Source organism: Stegostoma tigrinum, chromosome 18, assembly GCF_030684315.1.
Source record: "Stegostoma tigrinum isolate sSteTig4 chromosome 18, sSteTig4.hap1, whole genome shotgun sequence".
Taxonomy (NCBI): Eukaryota; Metazoa; Chordata; class Chondrichthyes; order Orectolobiformes; family Stegostomatidae; genus Stegostoma; species Stegostoma tigrinum.
The window spans coordinates 62,674,707-62,693,972 of NC_081371.1; the positions used below are offsets into that span (position 1 = coordinate 62,674,707).

The 19,266-nt window shown below is 46.2% G+C and overlaps 1 protein-coding gene across 2 annotated transcripts in view; it reads left to right on the forward strand.

Annotated features, from left to right (window-relative positions):
* The window catches only part of LOC125460660 (transcription factor E2F7-like), a 42,996-nt gene that overhangs the window by 10,501 nt on the left and 13,229 nt on the right, over positions 1 to 19,266 (forward strand). The window contains exons 7-11 of one of the 2 annotated variants that reach the window (XM_048548336.2): positions 1,663 to 1,800; positions 4,168 to 4,347; positions 6,779 to 6,863; positions 14,088 to 14,646; positions 16,765 to 17,019. In XM_048548336.2, the coding sequence (XP_048404293.2) occupies positions 1,663 to 1,800; positions 4,168 to 4,347; positions 6,779 to 6,863; positions 14,088 to 14,646; positions 16,765 to 17,019 (1,217 nt within the window). The remainder of the gene's footprint in view (positions 1 to 1,662; positions 1,801 to 4,167; positions 4,348 to 6,778; positions 6,864 to 14,087; positions 14,647 to 16,764; positions 17,020 to 19,266) is intronic. The other variant, XM_048548337.2, reaches the window with a different exon arrangement.

Genomic DNA, 19,266 nt, shown 5'->3' on the forward strand with positions numbered 1-19,266 from the left:
CTGCTGAGTAGTTCCAGTGTTTTCTGTTCAGCTTCTAGTCGTGGCTGAACTTTTACCTATAGTTTTCACATTCATAATCACTCTTAAATCTACGTTCTGTCGAATGTCTTTTCTTTCCAGCAGTTTTTGCTTATAATTTACATTAAAAGGTTGGTTGAGTTGTGCTAAGTTGGTGAGTGTACATGTATTAAACACCCTGTTCAAAGTGAGCACTCTGAAATTGGAGGTTAACTACTCTGAGTGTTCTTTGCTAATCTGGCCATTACCACGAATGGATGGAGTTTAAACGCTGTAACAGTGTCTTTGTCTTTGTGTTTCTCATCTGAGGCTGATCAGCCTCCCCTTCTTCACTTTCCCTACATATCCCTTGATTTTCTCCATACTCCATCAAAAATCTACCTTTTTCTTGCTCATGTTCACTGAGTGAGTGTCCACTTCTGTCTGGGATAGAGAATTCCAAACATTCACTGCCCTCTGAGTGAAAAGATCTCTCCTTGTAGTCCAAAATGATCAACCCCCTTGTCTTGATTTTAAGTCCTTGATGTTCTGGATCCTGCAGCCGATGAGAGCACTCTCACTGAATGCCCTGTCAGGCCCCTCCATCCTGTTTCAGAGATAGCCGTTGATCTTGGGGTGATGTTGGTGGAGCAGAACTTCATGACAGTAGCTGCAGTCTGAAAGGGCCCTGATGTTATCTTCCAGTAAAGCAGTTGTGTCGAGCTTTCTGATGTGAAATTTCCGAGGCTGCTATTCTTCACTTCACCAAGATCAGGCCAACTGGCCTATGGTTTTGTCTTCTGCCTCCTTCCTTTTTAAACAGGGTGTTACATTAGCCACTTCCCTGTTTTCTGGGACCCTCCCTGACTCCAGTAATTCCCAAAGGATCACCTCCAATGCCTCTACAATCACCTCCGCAACTCTGGGATGTAGTCCGGGTAATTTATCCCCCTTCAGACCTTTCGGTCTCCCCAGCACCACAGCACTCACCTCTGCCCTGTGACTCGAAGTTCTGTTTTGCTGCTGGTCTCTTCCACTGCATGTTGGATGCATACTGACTCCTGCAGTGCTATTGTCTCTAAGCTAGTGTGACCTGTTGCAGTGCAGGTGTGTGTGCCCTCCTTGTGTGGTAGAACAGCACAGTATCTAACATTACGTGTGATTCTGCAAGTCAATAACGTTTTCCTGAGGGTATGAAGAATTAAACTGAGAACTGAATTGGAATTGTGTTCGGTTCTATGTGGTGCACTGTTTTCTGGAAGCTACATACTTTAATACACAGGGCAGACAGACAGAGCATGTATACACTGCGCCTGTTTCAGTTCAACTGAGTAGGTGACGCTGTTTTGTGCTTCATTCCTCAGGGCAATGCCTTGACCAACCAGAGTTCGTTTTGCCTTGTTTATAATTTAAAGCCTGGCAGTTAATTATCTGTCATCATCATTGGGTGCATTCTCCAGAGCAATGTCTCTGAGTCCACTTGCCAACCATTCAGGACCCTTCCAAACAGCACAAATGTTGGCTATTTGGTATTCTTGCAAGTTGTTCTGATCACTGCCACTCAATGTGCCTCAGTAAGATGTCCTTTTTCTTCAGATATGCCTGTCCATTTTATCAAACAACTCTTTTTCACGCCAACTTTTCCATGTTTGTTTTCTTTCCCAGCTAAGATCCGCAGACTCTATGACATCGCCAATGTGTTGACCAGTTTGGGACTCATCAAGAAGGTTCATGTGACTGAAGAGAAGGGCCGGAAGCCAGCATTCAAATGGGTTGGGCCTGTCTATCACAACCAGGCAAATGGTGAGCATGGCACGGTGCCTTCGGTTGGTAACAAGCATTGCATTGAGTGCAGACTTGGAACAGACACTCTGTCTCCCTACCCTCGCCTCGTGTGCCCCCCACCCCCCAGCCACCACATCCTCACCACAAAACCAAGAATGTATACACACAGGCACAGACACACATGTGCACGCATGTACACCATCCCCTTGAACCCATTCTGATGTTACATTTGGTCATTGATTAATCTGAATCTGAGCTAAAGGTGGTTAAATCCCGGGGACCTGGTCAGGTGTACCCTGGATTTCGGTGGAAAGCTTGAAGTGATTGCTGGGCCCCTTGCTGAGATATTTGTATCATCGATAGCCACAGGTGAGGTGCCAGAAGACTAGAGGTTGGCTAATGTGGTGTCATACTTTAAGAATGGTGGGAAGGAAAAGCCAGGGGAACTATAAACCGGTGAGCCTGACATCAGTGGTGAGTAAGTTATTGGACAGTATTCTGAGGGACAGGATTTACATAAATTTGGAAAGGCAAGGTCTAATTAAAGATGGTCAACATGGCTTTGTGTGTGGGAAATCATCTCTCGCTAACTTGGTTGAGTTTTTTTTGAAGACTGCTGAAGGCAGAGCACTGGCCACTGTCAATACAGACCTCATTAAGGCATTTGACTAGGTTCCACATGGTAGCCTGGTTAGCAAGGTTAGACTGCATGGAATCCAGGGGAGCCAGCCAATTTGCATACAAAGCTGGTTCGAAGGTTGGAGTCAGAGGGTGGTGGAGGGTTGCTTTTCAGACAGGAGGCCTGTGACCAACAGTGTGCCACAAGGATTGGTGCTGGGTCCACTGTCTTTTGTCATTTTATATAAGTGATTTGGATGTGAACACAGGGTATGGCTAGTAGGTTCGAAGATACTACCAATTCTGGTGCTTAGTGGAGAGCAAAGCGGGTTACCGAGTACAGTCGGACCTTGACCAGATGGACCGATGGGCTGAGGAGCTTAAGTTAAATAAATGTGAAGTGCTGCATTTTGGAAAAACTTGTAGGGGTAGGACTTGTACATTTAATGATAGGGTCTTAGAAAGTGAGGCTGAACAAAGAGACCTTGGTGTGCTGGATCAGAGCTCCTTGAAAGTGGAGTCACGGGGAGACGGGATGTAGAAGAAGGTGTGTGCTATGCGTACCTTTATTGGTCAGTGCATTGAATGTAGGAATTGGGAAGTCATTTGGCTGTACAGGACATTGGTTAGACCTCTTTTGGAATACTGTGCAATTCTGGTTTCCCTGCTATGTGAACGATGTTGTGAAATATGAAAGTGTATGGAAGATATTTACAAGGATGCTGCCAGGGTTGGAGGGTTTGAGCTACGGGGAGAGTTCGAAATGGTTGGGGCTATTTTCCCTGGAGTGTCAGAGACTGGGGGGGTGACCTTATCGAGGTTTGTCAAATCATGATGGGCATATATACAGTGAATGGCTAAGGTCTTTTCCCCAGGGTTGGGCGAGTCTAAAATTAGAGGATGATGGTTTAAATGTGAGCAGGGAAAAATTTAAAAGGGACCTGAGGTGCAACTTTTCCACTCAGTGGTGTGTGTATGGAATGAGCTGCCAGAGGAAGTGGTGGAGGCTGGTACAGTTATAGCATTTAAAAGGCCTCTGGATGGGTACATAAATAGGAGGGGTTTAGGGGGATATGGGCCAAATGCTGGCAAATGGGACTAGATTAATTTAGGATACCTGGTCAGCATGGATGGGTTAGACAAAGGGTCTGTTTCCGTGCTGTACATTTGAGTTTGTGACTTTGAGCTCCATCACTTACAAACATTTGTAATCCAACCGATCAAAATTTCATTAACCTCTGATCTGTCGTTTTCCGTGGGAGCCATGGAATGGTTATTGAAAGTTTTGTTGACAATGACTGTGGGGTGTCGATAATACCTCAGTCAAAGTAGAGAATTGGTGATGTACAATTCACTGTCAGTAACCTGAAAATAACAAACATGGGTGTTTAATTATTTCCTCATGCTTCACAGCCCTCTGAGCTCTCTTGGGTACCACCCTCACTCTTTCAGTTCCCACCACATCGCCATCAGTGGCAGTGATTTCGCCAGCCTGGGATCTGAGCTTGGGAATCCCCTCCCTGACTCCCTCTGTGTCTCTCCCACACTTACTGTCTTCCACTAAGATCTTCGATAGCTGCCTCATTAGTCAAGCTTTGAGCCTAATACCTCCTCCCGAGGCTTGGTGTTTGGGACTTGCTCTGGGGAGATCCATGTGATGTTTCTCCACTTTTAATGGTGCTGTATAAATGCTAATGGCTGTAAGTTTCAACCAGGAGTTTCCCTCCAGGCAAATGTTGGAATGAAGTTTTCTGTTGAATTCTGCAGGTTTTCCAGATCATTCTGTCTCATCAGCCCCAACCAGGTCGTCAGAGTGTGTGTTTCCGGTCACTGTAAACACAAAGGACAGGTTGGAATGTTCTGCTTCACTCAGTACTCAGCGCGGTTCCCGTGCTGACCAGTTAAAGGCTCAGTCTGCTCCTTGCAGCCCTGCTAAGTTTCAGACAGGTTTGTGTCTTAATGAAATGATGACCAGTGCCTACAGCAATGCAGACTCCCAGCCCGTGTGAGCGAGACCTCGCACCTAAATTACCCTGACCATTCCTCAAATCTCTCAGCTGCTGTCCTGCCCTGGGATCCAGGGACAGGAGGAGGCCATTCACAGGAACGTAGGAAGGGGTAGGAATACAATGATTTTGTTCTTGAAAGTGAAGACAGAAACAAGATGCTTGTTTGCTCTCTCCACTATTTCCTTATCTCCTCAACTCCTGATTCTCACTCCCTATTGGGCTAACACTCACTTTATGTGCTCTTCCTGTATTAAATATCTAAAAACTTTCTATCTATTTACATTCCTACCTTGTTTCCCTCATTCTTAATTGCTCCCCTAATTAATGTTGCAGTCATTCTCCACCATCCTTCATATTCTGCCCAAACTCTGTTACTCAACTTTGTACAATTAAAAGTCTCTGAGCTTGATGCTTTCTTAACTCCTCCAACTGCCCAATATGGGCCTTTTCCTCAGAATTATTCTGTAACGTAGGTACAGTGTATTCTGAAAGATCTCCTTAAATGTCTGTCACTCTGAGTCTAATATCCCATTTCATTTGAGCTAACTCCACTTTAATGCAGTCATTTAAGTTTCAATTACTCACCTTAGACCCGCTTTTCTCCCTTTTTGTGCTACTGAAAATTCAGTCATACTGTGCACACGTACCACAAGTTATTTTTAGAACCAAGAACAGTATAGCTCTTCTTGGAACAGGCCCTTTGGCCCACCAAGCCTGTGCTGACATGTGATGCCTTTCTAAGCTAGAAACCTTTTGCCTCAGTGTGATCTATAACTCTCTCTATTCACTGCATGTTCATGTTTCTGTCAAGATACTTCTTAAGTGTCGCTGTTGTATCTGCTTCTGGCAGCACATTCCAGACCCTTACCACCCTCAGTATAAATGAACCCTCTTCTCCTGCCGAGTAGTTGACATTTTTCGCTGGGGGAAAGCCTCCGACTATCCATTCAATCCATGCGATTCATAATTTTATAAAATTAATTCTTAGTTAACTAGATGGTCCCTTGTGTTAGATTCTCTATAGAAAACACCATCCTGTAAACAGCAGTTTAGGAACACTGAGGTCAGTCATTAATCCCCCGATACAACTTGATGCCAAGTCTGCGTTTCCCAAAGCAAAATGTTCTGGAAACAAACCTGAGTGTTCGATAATTTCTTCGTCCAGGCTGCTATTGACAGTCTGTTTTTCTTTTTCAGTTTGAATAGATTAAAATCTTCCATGATAATTGCTATCCCTTTATCCCAAGCACCGGCTACTTTTATCTTGAATCTTTATTGTGCTGTCTGTTGGGAGCACTGTAGACTCCTTGCCCTGTTCACTTCTTTCGGCACCATTCCTTACCTTCACCTAAAACCAGTTTTCCATGATTTCATGAGCCAAGGTCATCTCTAATGATTGCACCAATACCATCCTTAACTAGCATTGCTACCTTTTGCCAAGCCTTCTATCCCTGACTGAATGTCATGCCCGTCAATATTCAGGGGCCAGCCATTGTTATCACTGGTCCCTGGTCAAGAATCCCCAATATGTTGCAATTCTAGATGGAATACCCCCAAATGGTTCACTCCCAAGTGAGGAGCGAATTACAGGTTCCCATTCTTTACTTGGCCCTTCCTTTGGTTGATTTCAGCAAGATTAATCTAGAAACGAAACTTTCTGTTATGGATTTGATTTCCCAGCCCAAAATCTCCTTTGACTACACTAGATTTGTTGAGCTGTAACAGGCACAGTGTGTGTTGTGATGAAACTTGTGTAATAATATATACTTCTGCAGTTTGAAGTTGAGGAAGCATGTTGAAGTTTTGTTTTGCTGTATATTCTGAGATCAATCAAATGGTCATGTATTTAGATAACTTGTTTTTATTTCTTTAATACAATAAGCTTATATTCTGTTGTTAAAGAAACTGCAGTTTGGTTTGAATGGGTTTGTATCTAACACCTACAGAAACTAACAAAAAAAAGTGATCTGTTGACCTGGGTTTCATTGTGGGGTGGGATTTGATTTGCCCAATGTTACCGTAAGTGTCTAGCTTCTGTTTTCAAAGAACAAGGAGAATTAATTACATAGCTTCCTACACACGCGCGTGCGGGAATGGAGGGTTTGAGTCATAAGAACAGGCTAGAAAGACTGAATTTTTTTTTCCTCTGGATTGTTGGGCTACCTTTAAAATCATGAGGGGTACAGATAAGGTGAATAACAGGCATCTTTTCCCCAGAGTGTGGATTTCAAGACTAGGGGGCATATTTTTAACAGGAATGAGTGCAATGTGGAATTCTCACCGCAGAGCAAAACACTTCATCTCTTTGGGTTTGCCATTTTAATTTTGTCTGTGATCACTTTAACTTTGTTTCTTTGCTCTGATTGCAGCGAGAACCATCGAAGGGAAGGATTATTCCAGTAAAATGGTGCACCTGGCAGCTGCTTGCAGGTTGAAGTTTGAACAAGAAATTAAGTGAGTGTTTGTGGGACTGGGTAATAGATGCATTTCCGATCACTTTATTCCAGCCGCCGAGCGCGTGCGCACGTAACCCTCACCACCCCCACCACATTTTGCAGACTGAGCCTGCTGTCTTGATGATGACCTTTGAACTTTGAGAGGCGTTCTTGGGGATTGAGATTGATGGAGAAAGCTAGTTAAAGTTTGAGCCTATAGAGCATGTTTCAAACAGTTAAAATGAACCAAAAAAATTCAGGCTGAAGCAAAATTAGGTGATGTTAGGGCTGGTGACCTTGAGCGTGGTCAAGGTGAATTTTGTGGAACACTTGAAAGAAGACTAACAAGCTGGAGGTTTGGGGAGGGCATCCCAGACACTGGGGCCCAGGCAACTGTATGTTGGGGGTGGGGGAGTGGGGAGCGGGGTTGGTAGAAAAACCAGGAGAGATTGTCGGGGGTCAGAATTACAGGAGCTCCAAAATCATAAAAACTTAAGAACTAGGAGCAGGAGTAAGCCATCTGGCCCCTCGAGCCTGCCCCGCCATTTAATAAGATCATGGCTGATCTTTTTGAGACTCGGCTCCACTTACCCACCCACTCACCATAACCCTTAATTCCTTTGCTGTTCAAAAATTTATCCAGCCTTGCCTTAAACACATTCAGCAAGGTGGCTTCAACCACTTCACTGGGCAGGAAATTCCACAGATTCACAACCCTTTGGGTGAAGAAGCTCTTCCTGACCTCAGTCCTACATCTGCTTCCCTTTATTTTGAGGTGATGCCCCCTAGTCCTAGTTTCACCGGCTAGTGGAAGCAACCTCCCTGCCTCCACCTTATCTATTCCCTTCATAATCTGTTCTGTTTCTATAAGATCTCCCCTCATTCTTCTGAATTCCAACGAGTATAATCCCAGTCTACTCGGTCTCCTCATAATCCAACCCTCTCAACTCTGGAATCAACCGAGTGAATCTCCTCTGTATCTCCTCCAGTGCTGATATATCTCAAGTAAGGAGATCAAAACTGCACACAGTACTCCAGATGTGGCCTCACCCGAACCCTATACAGATGCAGCATAGCCTTCCTGTTTTTAAACCCCATCCCTCGAGCAATAGCAGACAAAATTCCATTTGCCTTTTTAATCACCTGCTGCACCTGCAATCCCACTTTCAGCGATTCATGCACAAGGACACCCAAGTCCCTCTGCGCAGCAGCGTGCTGCGATTTTTTTTACCGTTTAAAACATAGCCCATTTTGCTACTATTCCTACCAAAATGGATGACCTCACACTTAGCAACATTGTACTCCATCTGCCAGACCTTTGCCCACTCACTTAGACTATTTATATCCCTCTGCAGACTTTGCGTCTGCTGAACACTTTGCCCTACCACTCACCTTAGTGTCATCTGCAAATTTTGACATGCCACACTTGGTCCCCAACTCCAAATCATCTATGTAAATTGTAAACAATTGAGGTCCCAACACTGATCCCTGAGGCACACCACTAGCCACTGACCGTCAATCAGAAAAACACCCATTTACCCATACACTTTGCTTTCTACTGGTCAACCAATCCTCTATCCATGCCAATACATTACCTGTGATACTGAGCAACTTTATCTTCTGTAGCAGCCTTTGGTGTGGCACCTTGTCAAATGCCTTCTGGAAATCCAGATACACCACATCCACAGGTTCCCCATTGTCCACCATGCAAGCAATGTCTTCAAAGAATTCCACCAAATTAGTTAAACATGACCTACCCTTCATGAACCCATGCTGGGTGTTCCGATTGGGACAATTTATATCCAGATGGCTTGCTATTTCTTCCTTAATGATAACTTCGGCAGTGGGGAAAATGCATGAATCTAAGCTAACTGGCCTATAGTTACCTGCTTTTTGTCTGCTTCCTTTTTTAAACAGTGGCGATACAGTGGCTGTTTTCCAATCTGCGGGAACCACCCCAAAGTCCAGTGAATTTTGGTAAATAATTACTAGTGAATTTGCTATTTTCCCCCATCACCTGTTTTAGTACCCTGGGATGCATTTCATCAGGGCCAGGCGGCTCGTCTACCTTTAGCCCCATTAGCTTGCCCAACACTGGCTCCTTAGTGATAATGATAGATTCTAGGTCCTCACCTGCTATAACTTTCTTGCCATTACTTTTCAGCATGTTATTTGTGTCTTCCACAGTGAAGACCAACACGAAATAACTGTTTAATGTCTTGGCTATTTCCTCATTCCCAGTTATTAAATTGGCCTTCTCATCCTCTAAAGGACCAATGTTTACCTTCACCATTCTTTTATGATTCACATTTATAGAAACTTTTGCAGCTTATTTTTATTTTCTGAGCTAGTTTACTCTCATAATCTATCTTACTTTGCTTTATAACTTTTTTTGTGGCTTTCTGTTGGCCCTTAAAGATTTCCCAGTCGACTGGTTCCCCACTACTCTTTGCTTTTTTGTTTTTTTTCAATCTGACACTTCCCTTTATTTCCTTAGACAATCCATGGCTGGCCCTCGCTTTTCCTACAGTTCTTCCTTATCACTGGAATATTCTTCTGCTGAACACTGTGAAACATCGTTTTGAAAGTCCTCCACTGTTCCTCAATTGACCCACTATTTTTGCTCCCATTGTCCTCCCTCACTCCTTCATAGTCTCCTTTGTTTAAGCACAGGACATAGGTACTGGATTTAACCTTCTCATGCTCCATCTGTATTTTAAATTCGACCATACTGTGATCGCTCCTTCTGAGAGGATCCCTAACTGTGAGATCATTAATTATTTCTGTCTCATTACACAGGACTAGATCTAGGATAGCTTGCTCCAGATAATTTCCTTGAACAATATGTAATGGAAACTATCGCGGATGCATTCTATGAATCCCCCCTCAAGGCAGTCATGACCGACCTGGTTTGACCAATCGATATGTAGATTAAAATCCCCCATGATAATTGCTGTACCGTTTTTACATGCATTAGCTACTTCTATGTTTATTGCCAGCCCCACCACCATGCCATAATTCGGTGGCCTATAGACCAGACTGATCAGTGACTTCTCCTCCCTGCTAATCATAATTTCCAACCAAATGGATTCAACTTTTTGTTCAGTAGAATCTATATCATCTCTAACTACTGCCCTGATATCATCCTTAAAAATCAGAGCAACACCACCTCCCTTACCTTCCTGTCTGTCTTTCCGAACAGTTTGATACCCCTGGATATTTAACTCCCAGTCGTGACCATCCTGTAACTGTGTCTCTGTAATGGCCATTAAATCATACCCATTTGCCATGATTTGCATCGTCAACTCATCCACCTTGTTTCGAATGCTCCGAGCATTCAGATAAAGTGCCCTTCTACTAGTTTTTGTACCTTTTTTTGGATCCTATTACCTCCATCACTAACAGCTCTTGAGTTCTCCTTCCCTTTAACAGTTTTCCTAAATTTTAATGGAGCTGAAGCTTCCTCGTCACCTGCTAACCTGCTGCTTTGCCTTACATTAATTGTTATTCTCCCCCTATGCTCACTTCTCCCTTCCGCCACCCCTACTTACTAGTTTATAAATTCCTATTCACCACCCTATTTACACTTGCCAGAACACTGGACCTGGCCCTGTTCAGGTGGAGTCCATCCCAGCGGTATTGATCCCTCCTGTCCCAGAACTGATGCCAGTGCCCCAGGAAAGGAAACCCTCTTTCCCACAACACTCTTTTAGCCACGTGTTTACTTCCCTGATCCTCGCCTCCCTATGCCAATTTGCACGTGGCATGGCAGCAATCCAGAGATTATGACCCCTGAAGACCTGTTTTTTTTTAATTTTGTTCATATCTTTTCATAATCCCGAAACAGGGCTTTTTTTCCTAGTCCTGCCTTTGTTGTTGATATCTATGTGGACCACAACAGCTGGATCCTCCCCCTCCCTCTCTCATATCCCCTCAGGCCGGTCAGAGATGAGTCGTGCCCTGGCACCAGGCAGGCAACACACCATGCGGGATTCTCTATCCTGCTCACAAAGGATACTGTCTATCCCCCTAACGATGGAATCCCCTAAACTACAATCTGTCTTTTAGCTCTCCGCTCTTGAATGGCCTCCTGGACCATGGTGCCATGGTCAGTTGACTCATCCTTCCTGCAGCCCTGTTCCTCATCCACGCAGCGAGCAAGTGCTTCAAACCTGTGGGACAGTGTCAAGGGCTGCGGCTCCTATGTTCCTGTCTGCAGGGTCCCTCCACCTGCCTCACTTGCAACACACACTGCTGTCCCTGCTCGCCCATCGAATTAACATTAGTTAATCTACCAGGTGTGACTGCCTCCTGGAACACAGTCTCCAGGTATTTCTCCCCTTCCTGGATGTGCCACAGCGTTTGGAGTTCGGATTCCAGCTCATCAACTTTGAGCCGGAGCTCCTCGAGCAGCCAACACTTGCTGCAGATGTGGTCACTGCCGTTCTCAGTGGGATCAGCGAGCTCCCACATCACACAGCTACAACACATCACCTGGCCTGCCATCTCTACTTAGCTAATTAATTTTAAATAATTAACTAATTTTCAGTTTCGCAGTGTTCTCTGCACCGGTAAGTTTACTCCGTTTCATACTCTCACAGACTCCGGCTTTGCCTTCCAACCTGCTCCCAGAGGATTTGGTGTCGAGGTGACCACCCCAAAAGATAACAAAGAGATGATGATGAAAAAGAAATGCAAATAGTTTACCTGCTCACCACACTTAGTCATTATTATTAGGTTACAGGAGGTCGAAGGGTGGGAGACACTTCGCGTGTAGTGTCTCTGGATTAGTTAACTCCCAAATTAATTGGGTGGAAGCTTACCTTCCCAGGCTGCCCTCGCTCTTCTTCCTGGACTCCTGCTGAAACAACTGAAGGGAAATCATGCAGGGTTGTGGGTGTTGGGGAACTTAGTGTGTGAGGCTGGGAAGAGATTTGAAAGTAAAGCTGAGAATTATCAAATCGTGGCATTGCTTAACTACATGTAAAGTACAGGGAGCACAGAGTGACGGGCACATGGACTTGGTGAGTGAGGGGATGCAGGAAACAGGTTGTGGGAGATGGGTCAGGAGTCAAGGAGGACTGGAATAATTAGGTCTAGAGGGGACCCAGATTGATTGACTGTCATGTGTACCGAAATACGGTGAAAAGCTTTGTTTACAATCGGTACAGGCAGATCACAGCAAGCAAAGGATGTACAGATCGAAAAGACTGAGGCATGCAGGTAACATTATTTGAGGAGAGAGTCCGTTCGTCAGACTAATAACAGCCGGGAAGAAGCTGTTCCTGAACCTGCTGGTGTGTGTGTTCAGGTTTCTGTATCTCCTGCCTGATGGGAAAGGCTGTAGGAGGTCATTACCGGGGTGCGATGGGTCTTTGATGATGTTGGCTGCCTGTCTGTGGCAGTGAGCCGTGTAAATGGAGCCCATGGATGGAAGGTTGGTTTCTGCGATGGTCTGGGCTGTGCACACCACCCTCTGTAGTTACTTACGGTCCTGGGCAGAGCAGTTGCTGTACCAGGCCATTATGCACCCGGGCAGTGTGCTTTCAGTGGTGCAACGGCAGGGGTTGGTGAGGGACCTTATGGACATGACGGGTTTCCTGAGCCACCTGAGGAAGAGGAGGGGTTGTTGTCTTTTTGAACGTTGTATCTACGTGGAAAATCCAGGACAGATTGTCGGCTGTCTTCAGTCCGAGGAACTTGATGCGCTTCACTCTCTCAACCTCAGCTCCATTGATGTAGGTGGAGGGGTGTTCTCTTCCTTTCTTTCAGAAGTCAGTCATCAGTTCTTCAGTTTCGCTGACGTTGAGAGAGGTTGTTCTCATTGCACTGTGTCACCAAGCCCTCTATCTCCTTTCCTGTATTTTGACCTGTCGTTGTTAGATATCTGTCCTACCGCAGTTGTGTCTTCAGCGAATTTGGAGATGGCATTCATTTGGAATTTGGCAACACAGCCGTGGGTGCACGGGGAGTGCAGGAGTAGGGCGGGTGGCCGGGTGCACAGGGAGTGCAGGAGTAGGGGGGGTGGCCGGGTGCACGGAGAGTGCAGGAGTGGGGGAGGGGTGGCCGGGTGCACGGGGAGTGCACGAGTAGGGGGGGGGTGGCCGGGTGCACGGGGAGTGCACGAGTAGGGGGGGGTGGCCGGGCGCACGGGGAGTGCACGAGTAAGGGGGGGGTGGCCGGGCGCACGGGGAGTGCACGAGTAAGGGGGGGTGGCCGGGTGCACGGGGAGTGCACGAGTAGGGGGGGTTAGCCGGGTGCACGGGGAGTGCAGGAGTAGGGGGGGTGGCCGGGTGCACGGGGAGTGGGGGGGGTTTTGGGTGCATGGGGAGTGGGGGGTGGGGGTTTTGGGTGCACGGGGAGTGCAGGAGTGGGGGGGTTTGGGTGCACCGGGGAGTGCAGGACTGGGGGGGTTTTGGGTGCACAGGGAGTGCAGGAGTAGTGGGGGGTTTTGGGTACGGGGGAGGGCTGTGTGTACGGGGAGTGCAAGAGTTGGGGGGGTGCTGAGTAGGGGGCTGAGGCCACATCCTTGGGTGGGCTTCAGTGTTGTGTATTACTCTGGAGGGGGTGCAGTTCCCTATTCTCGCTGTGGGTCAGGAAGCTGAGGATCCAGCTGCAGAGGGCGGAGGTGAGACCAATATCCCAGAGGTTTGAGATCAGTCTGGAGGGGATAGTGGTGTTGGAGGTAGAGCTGTAGTTAATGAGTAGGAGCCTGACATAGCTGTCCTTGATGACTACATGTTCCAGGGATAAGGGCAGGGCTGGGGATACAGCATCCCCTGTGGACCTGTTACATTGGTTGGCAAACGGTAGGGGATCGAGGGAGGATGGGAGACTGGAGTTGATATGAGACATGACCAGCCTCTTGAAGCATGATTATCGAGATCAGAGCCACTGGGCGATGGTCACTGTGGCACATTGCATATGATTTCTTAGGTACAGGGATCAGGATGGTCTTCTTGAAGCAGGTGGCGATTCAGGTTATAGGAGGGAGAGGTTGAAGATGTCAGTGAATCCCTCCACCAGTGGGTCCCCACAGGATCTGAATGCTCAGTCTGGGACACTGTCCCGGCCCATTGCTTTCCTTGGGTTGACTCCCAGGAAGACAGATCTGACGTTTGCAGTGCTGACAGACAAATGAGGGTTACAGCAGCCAAATAGCTGGGATAGGGGTGGAGTTGATGTTACAGATATTCACATTTAGTCTTGCTTCAATAGAAAAACATTTTTCTCTTGTCTTTAGAAATTCAGAATCTGACCGAAGACAGGAGGATGGTCAACTCCAATCCGTTGCTATGACATCATACCCACTGTTGATGACGTGCACGGCTGCTTCTGCTGACTGCGCTGTCAAAACTCTGACAGAGAATGGCTCCTCGGTTCCCCAGGGAGAACTGTCGCTGCCGGTCTGTCTGTCTAATGGTGGGGTGGGGCACTTAACCCCTGCCGGTGGGACTGATAGTAGTTATTCTTACCAGCTCAAGAACCAGCCAGTTGTGCTGCTACAGAGTGTGTCAGCTGCCCCTGTCCTCATGCTGTACAGAAACAGTGACTGCACACCTGGACCCAGTGATACCCAAACCCAGCAACACCAGGAGACTTCGTCACCCATAACCACGGAGAGTGAGGCCAGCTCATTAACCAGAAACTCCAAGAAACGTGGCCCTGCTGAGCAATGTCCCCTACCTCCTGAACCTTGTGAAGATGGTGGACCAGAGACTAAAAGAGGGAAAATTCTCTCTTGCCTCGAACATGCCTCTGGAAACCAGCCGCCAGTGTTGTGTTTATCATCTTCGGACAAGGTACATGTTTGAGTGACAGTGTGAGTGGATTCCAGGCTCCTGGAGCACAATTTTGGGAATTGTCACAGTTCAGCAATTTTCCCTCATTTTTTAAAAAAAAGTCATTCACAGGATGAGGGCATCACTGGCCAGGCAGCATTTATTGCCCATCCGTAATTGCCCAGAGGGCATTTAAGAGTCAACCAGATTGCTGTGGGTCTGGAGTCACGTGTAGGCCAGACCAGGTAAGGATGGCAGCTTCCTTCCCTAAAGGACAGTAGTGAGCCAGATGGGTTTTTCCAACAATTGACAACAGATTCATGGTCGTCCAGTAGAGTCTTGATTCCAGATTTTTTATTAAATTCAAATTCTACCATCTGCCATGGGGGATTCAAACCCAGGTCCCCCAGAACATTTCCTGGGTCTCTGGATTAGCAGTCCAGCGATAATACCACAGAATCATACAGCTGTACAGCACAGAAACAGACCCTTCGGTCTAACCTATCCATGCTGACCAGGTATCCTATGTAACTCTAGTCCCATCTGCCAGCATTTGGCCCATATCCCTCTAAACTCTTCCTGTCCATGTCTCCATCCAGATGCCTCTTAAATGCTGTAATTGTACCAGCCTCCACCACTTCCTCCGGCAGCTCACTCCACACATGCATCACCCTCTGTGAAAGAGTTGCCCCATAGGTCCCTTTTAAAATCTTTCCCCTCAGCCTATTCAGCTTCTCCCCCTAGCTCAAACCCTTCAACCCTGGCCACTCACTTAAATCTTTTCTGAACCCCTTCAAGATTCACAACATCCTTCCTGTAGGAGGGAGACCAGAATTGCACACACTATTCCAATAGCGGCCTGACCAATGTCCTGTACAGCCTCAACATGACCTTCTAACACCGATACTCAATGAAGTGACCAATAAAGGCAAGCCTACCAAACACAGCCTTCACAATCCCATCTACTTGCAACTCCACTTTTAAGTAACTATGAACCTACATTCCAAGGCCTCTTTGCTCGTACCACTCCCCAGGACCTTACTGTTAGGTGTGTAACATCAGCCCTGATTTGCCTTTCCAAAATACAGCACCTCACATTTATCTAAATTAAACTTTATCTGCCAGTCCATGGCCCATTGGCCCGTCTGTTAAAGGTCCCCTTGTAATCTGAGGTAACCTTGTTCGCTGTCCACTACATCTCCAATTTTTGTGTCATCTGCAAACTTGCTAACCATACCTCCTATGTTCACATCCAAATCATTGGTATAAATGATGAAAACCATCAGGCCATTACCTCCCCACTCATCAAGTGTAAAACTACAGCCATGCCTTCAAGCAAACCAAGATCATCAAAGCAGGAAGTAACTAAAAGTGACTCAGTGCAGGGACTGCCTTTAGCAGCGAGAGAGAAGGTCATTGCTGGTGGAGTGCCACACTGCCAGATGATTCACATAGAAACATCTAAAAAATATAGAAGCAGAATTAGGCCACTTGGCCCTGCAAGTCCCACACTATTCAATATGATCATCCAACTCAGTCCCCTGTTACATGTTTCTCTCAAACCTTTTAGACCTTAAGAATCATAGAATCGCTACAGCATGGAAGCAGGCCATTCAGCCCATCAAGACCACGCTGACTCTCCAAGGAGCATTCCACCCATACTCTCTCTCTCCTCCACAACTCCCCTTAGGCTTTATAACCTTGCATTACCTATGGCCAATCCAGCTAACACACATGTCTCCGCATTGTGGGACGAAACCGGAGCACCTGTAGGAAACCCACACAGACACGGAGAGAATGTGCAAACTCCACACAGACAGTCGCCCGAGGATGGAATCAAACCCAGGTCCCTGGTGCTGAGAGGCAGAAGTACTAACCATTGAGCCACCAGACCCATCTCATCTCCTTGTTGCCTCACCCACTTTCTTTGGCTCCTAATGGATTAAAACTCCACTTGGCCCACCCCATTCCCCCAAAGCCTGAAATTTCACAGCCTTGTCAGGAAAATGTGTTTGGGACTCAGAAATTCACTATCTGTTGAGCTTTAGGATATTTCAAAGATGTGATTGGTGCTATATTAATTTCAGCCTGTCTTTTAATGTCTGACTTCAGTCAGTATTTGTACTTCTTTTCGAACAGTCTTCTACCCAGTACCAAGATCCTCTGAGGAATTGTGCCAGAACTCCTGACCAGATTTCGCTGCCTGCTGCCTCCCACTCATCTCAAACCATTAATGTGAATCTGGAGAATAGTTACCGCCCAGCAGGGGACCAGACTCATAGTTGTTACCTATACTCGGGCAATGCTGATGGACAGAACGCCACTGTAACAGTTACAAAGGGGCCTATAGATTTATCGGTCACTAAACCTCTCACGAAAGACTCTAATCAGGAGGTAGGTTGTCACAGAATTGTTTTGGTGTAGGACTCCATTCAGCCCATGGTGACTGCCCTGGCTATCTGAGTATTTTAACGTAATGCCAGTCTCCTGCTTGTTCCTGATACAGCATGTTTTTATCTAAATAACCGTCCAACCTTCCTCCTGAGTGCCTCACTTGAACCTTCCTTGCCTACATTTCCAGGGAGTGTATTCCACGACCAAACTACTCGCTGGGTGAAAATCACTTTTCTCACATCACCTTTGCTTCTTTTGAACAACACTAGAAATCTGTCTCCCGTTCTCAGTCCCTTTCTGACACTGAACAGTTTGTCCCAATCCACTTTGTTCAGACTTCCCACAAGTTTGAAAATTTATCAAATTTCCCCTCAGCTGCCTGTTCAAGAGAACAATCCCAACTTCATCAAACTCCCCTCACTGCTGCAGTGTCCCATCCCTGGAACCATTTTGTAAATCACTTCTACGTTTCTGTGATGTGTCACCCACAAGTCTACACCATACTCCAGCTGGGGTCTAATGAGTATCTTATATAAATTCAACATCCCCTCCCTGCCTTTGTACTCTATGCCCCTGTTAATAAAGCCAAGGGCAGTTCACTGCTCTCTCCACCTGTCCTGCCATCTTCAATGATCTGTGCACATATACCCCTCTGCTCCTGCGCCCCCTTTAGAATTGTACCCCCTTGTTTTATATTGTTTTTCAATGTTCTTCTGACCAAAATGCATCACTTCATTGCATTGAGCCTTATTTACCCACTCCAGCAACTTGTCAGTGTCCTTTAGTGAGCTCCAGACTGTCCTCCCTCACAGTTTATGATTCTTCCACATAATCTGCAAATGTAAAGTTGTCACCTACATACTGAGTCTTTTCCAAAAGTGTTCAGAAAATCCAAATACACCACACCTGCTTCTCCCTAATCTATTCTACTAATGACACCCTGAGAAATCTCCTGCACTTTTGTCAAACATGATGACCCTTTCAGAAATTCATGTTGAGTTTGTAGTTCCCTTGTTTTTAATTGCCACTCCCAGGCATATTTCTCCCAGCAGTTTCCAAAAATGGGAAATCTAGGGGAGAGAGCAAGCTGGCTGGAGAGGATTCCTGCCTCACCTGCCTGGTGTTTATATCTGTCACATCACGTATTCCCTTCCTGCCTGTGCATACTTGTCTCTGGTCGCTCTGTGACCACCTCACTGTGCTCTTCACAAAACTCTTGGCTTTACGGACACTCCAGAAAGACTCCAGCTCCTGGAGCTGCAGCTAGATACAGTTTTTGTACACACATCACCCTCAGCACTGGCAATGTCCCTGACTTCTCTTAGTGTACTGGATGAGTATTCCACTGGGTCAGATTACCCTGCTGTGACTTACTCCAAAATTAATGTCTTTCCACTTTCTTTGTCTAGATTAAAGAATATTAAATATGTACCGGGGATCTTACCCTAGTTACATGAAACTCCCCATACCTACTCCTCTCACTTTCTTCAATATGAAGAAAGACCTTAACAACAGGAGCTATCGAGCAGCACCTGCTCAGTGACGCCCAGTTTGGGCTCTGCCAGGGCCACTCAGCTCCTGATCTCATTCCAGCCTTGGTTCAAACACGGAGAAAGGAGCTGAATTCCAGAAGGGAGGTGAAAGTGACAGCCCTTGATGTCAAGGTTGTATTTGACCAAGTGTGGCATTAAGGACCCCAAGCAAAACTGGAACCAGTGGGTATCCAGGGCAAATACTCCAGTGGTTTGATCGTACCTGACACACAGGGCATGGTTGTTGGAGGTCAGTCATCTCAGCTCCAGGACATCTCTGCAGGAATTCTTCAGGGTAGTGCCCTAGGCCCAGCCAACTTCAGCTGTTTCATCAATGACCTTCCTGCCAACATAAGGTGGATTCTGCAATCATCAGTGAACAATGTTCAGTATCGTTCACAACTCCTCCAATACTGAGGCAGTCCATCTTCAAATGCAACAAGTTCTGGACAATATCTAGGCCTGGGGCTGATGTGGCAAATAGAACAAGGAAATTGCTTTCTTTTCTCCGAACCTTTTCCCTGTCCTTTGTGAGCCTCCTGGACTATACTCTAACAATATGCATTTATAAAGCACCTTTAACATCTTAAAACATCCTAAGGTCCTTCACAGGGGCAATCATCCTACAGAATTTGACACTGATCCTGATCAGAAGATAAAAGCAAAACACTGCAGATAAATCTGAAACAAACACATTGCTGGAGAATCTCAACAC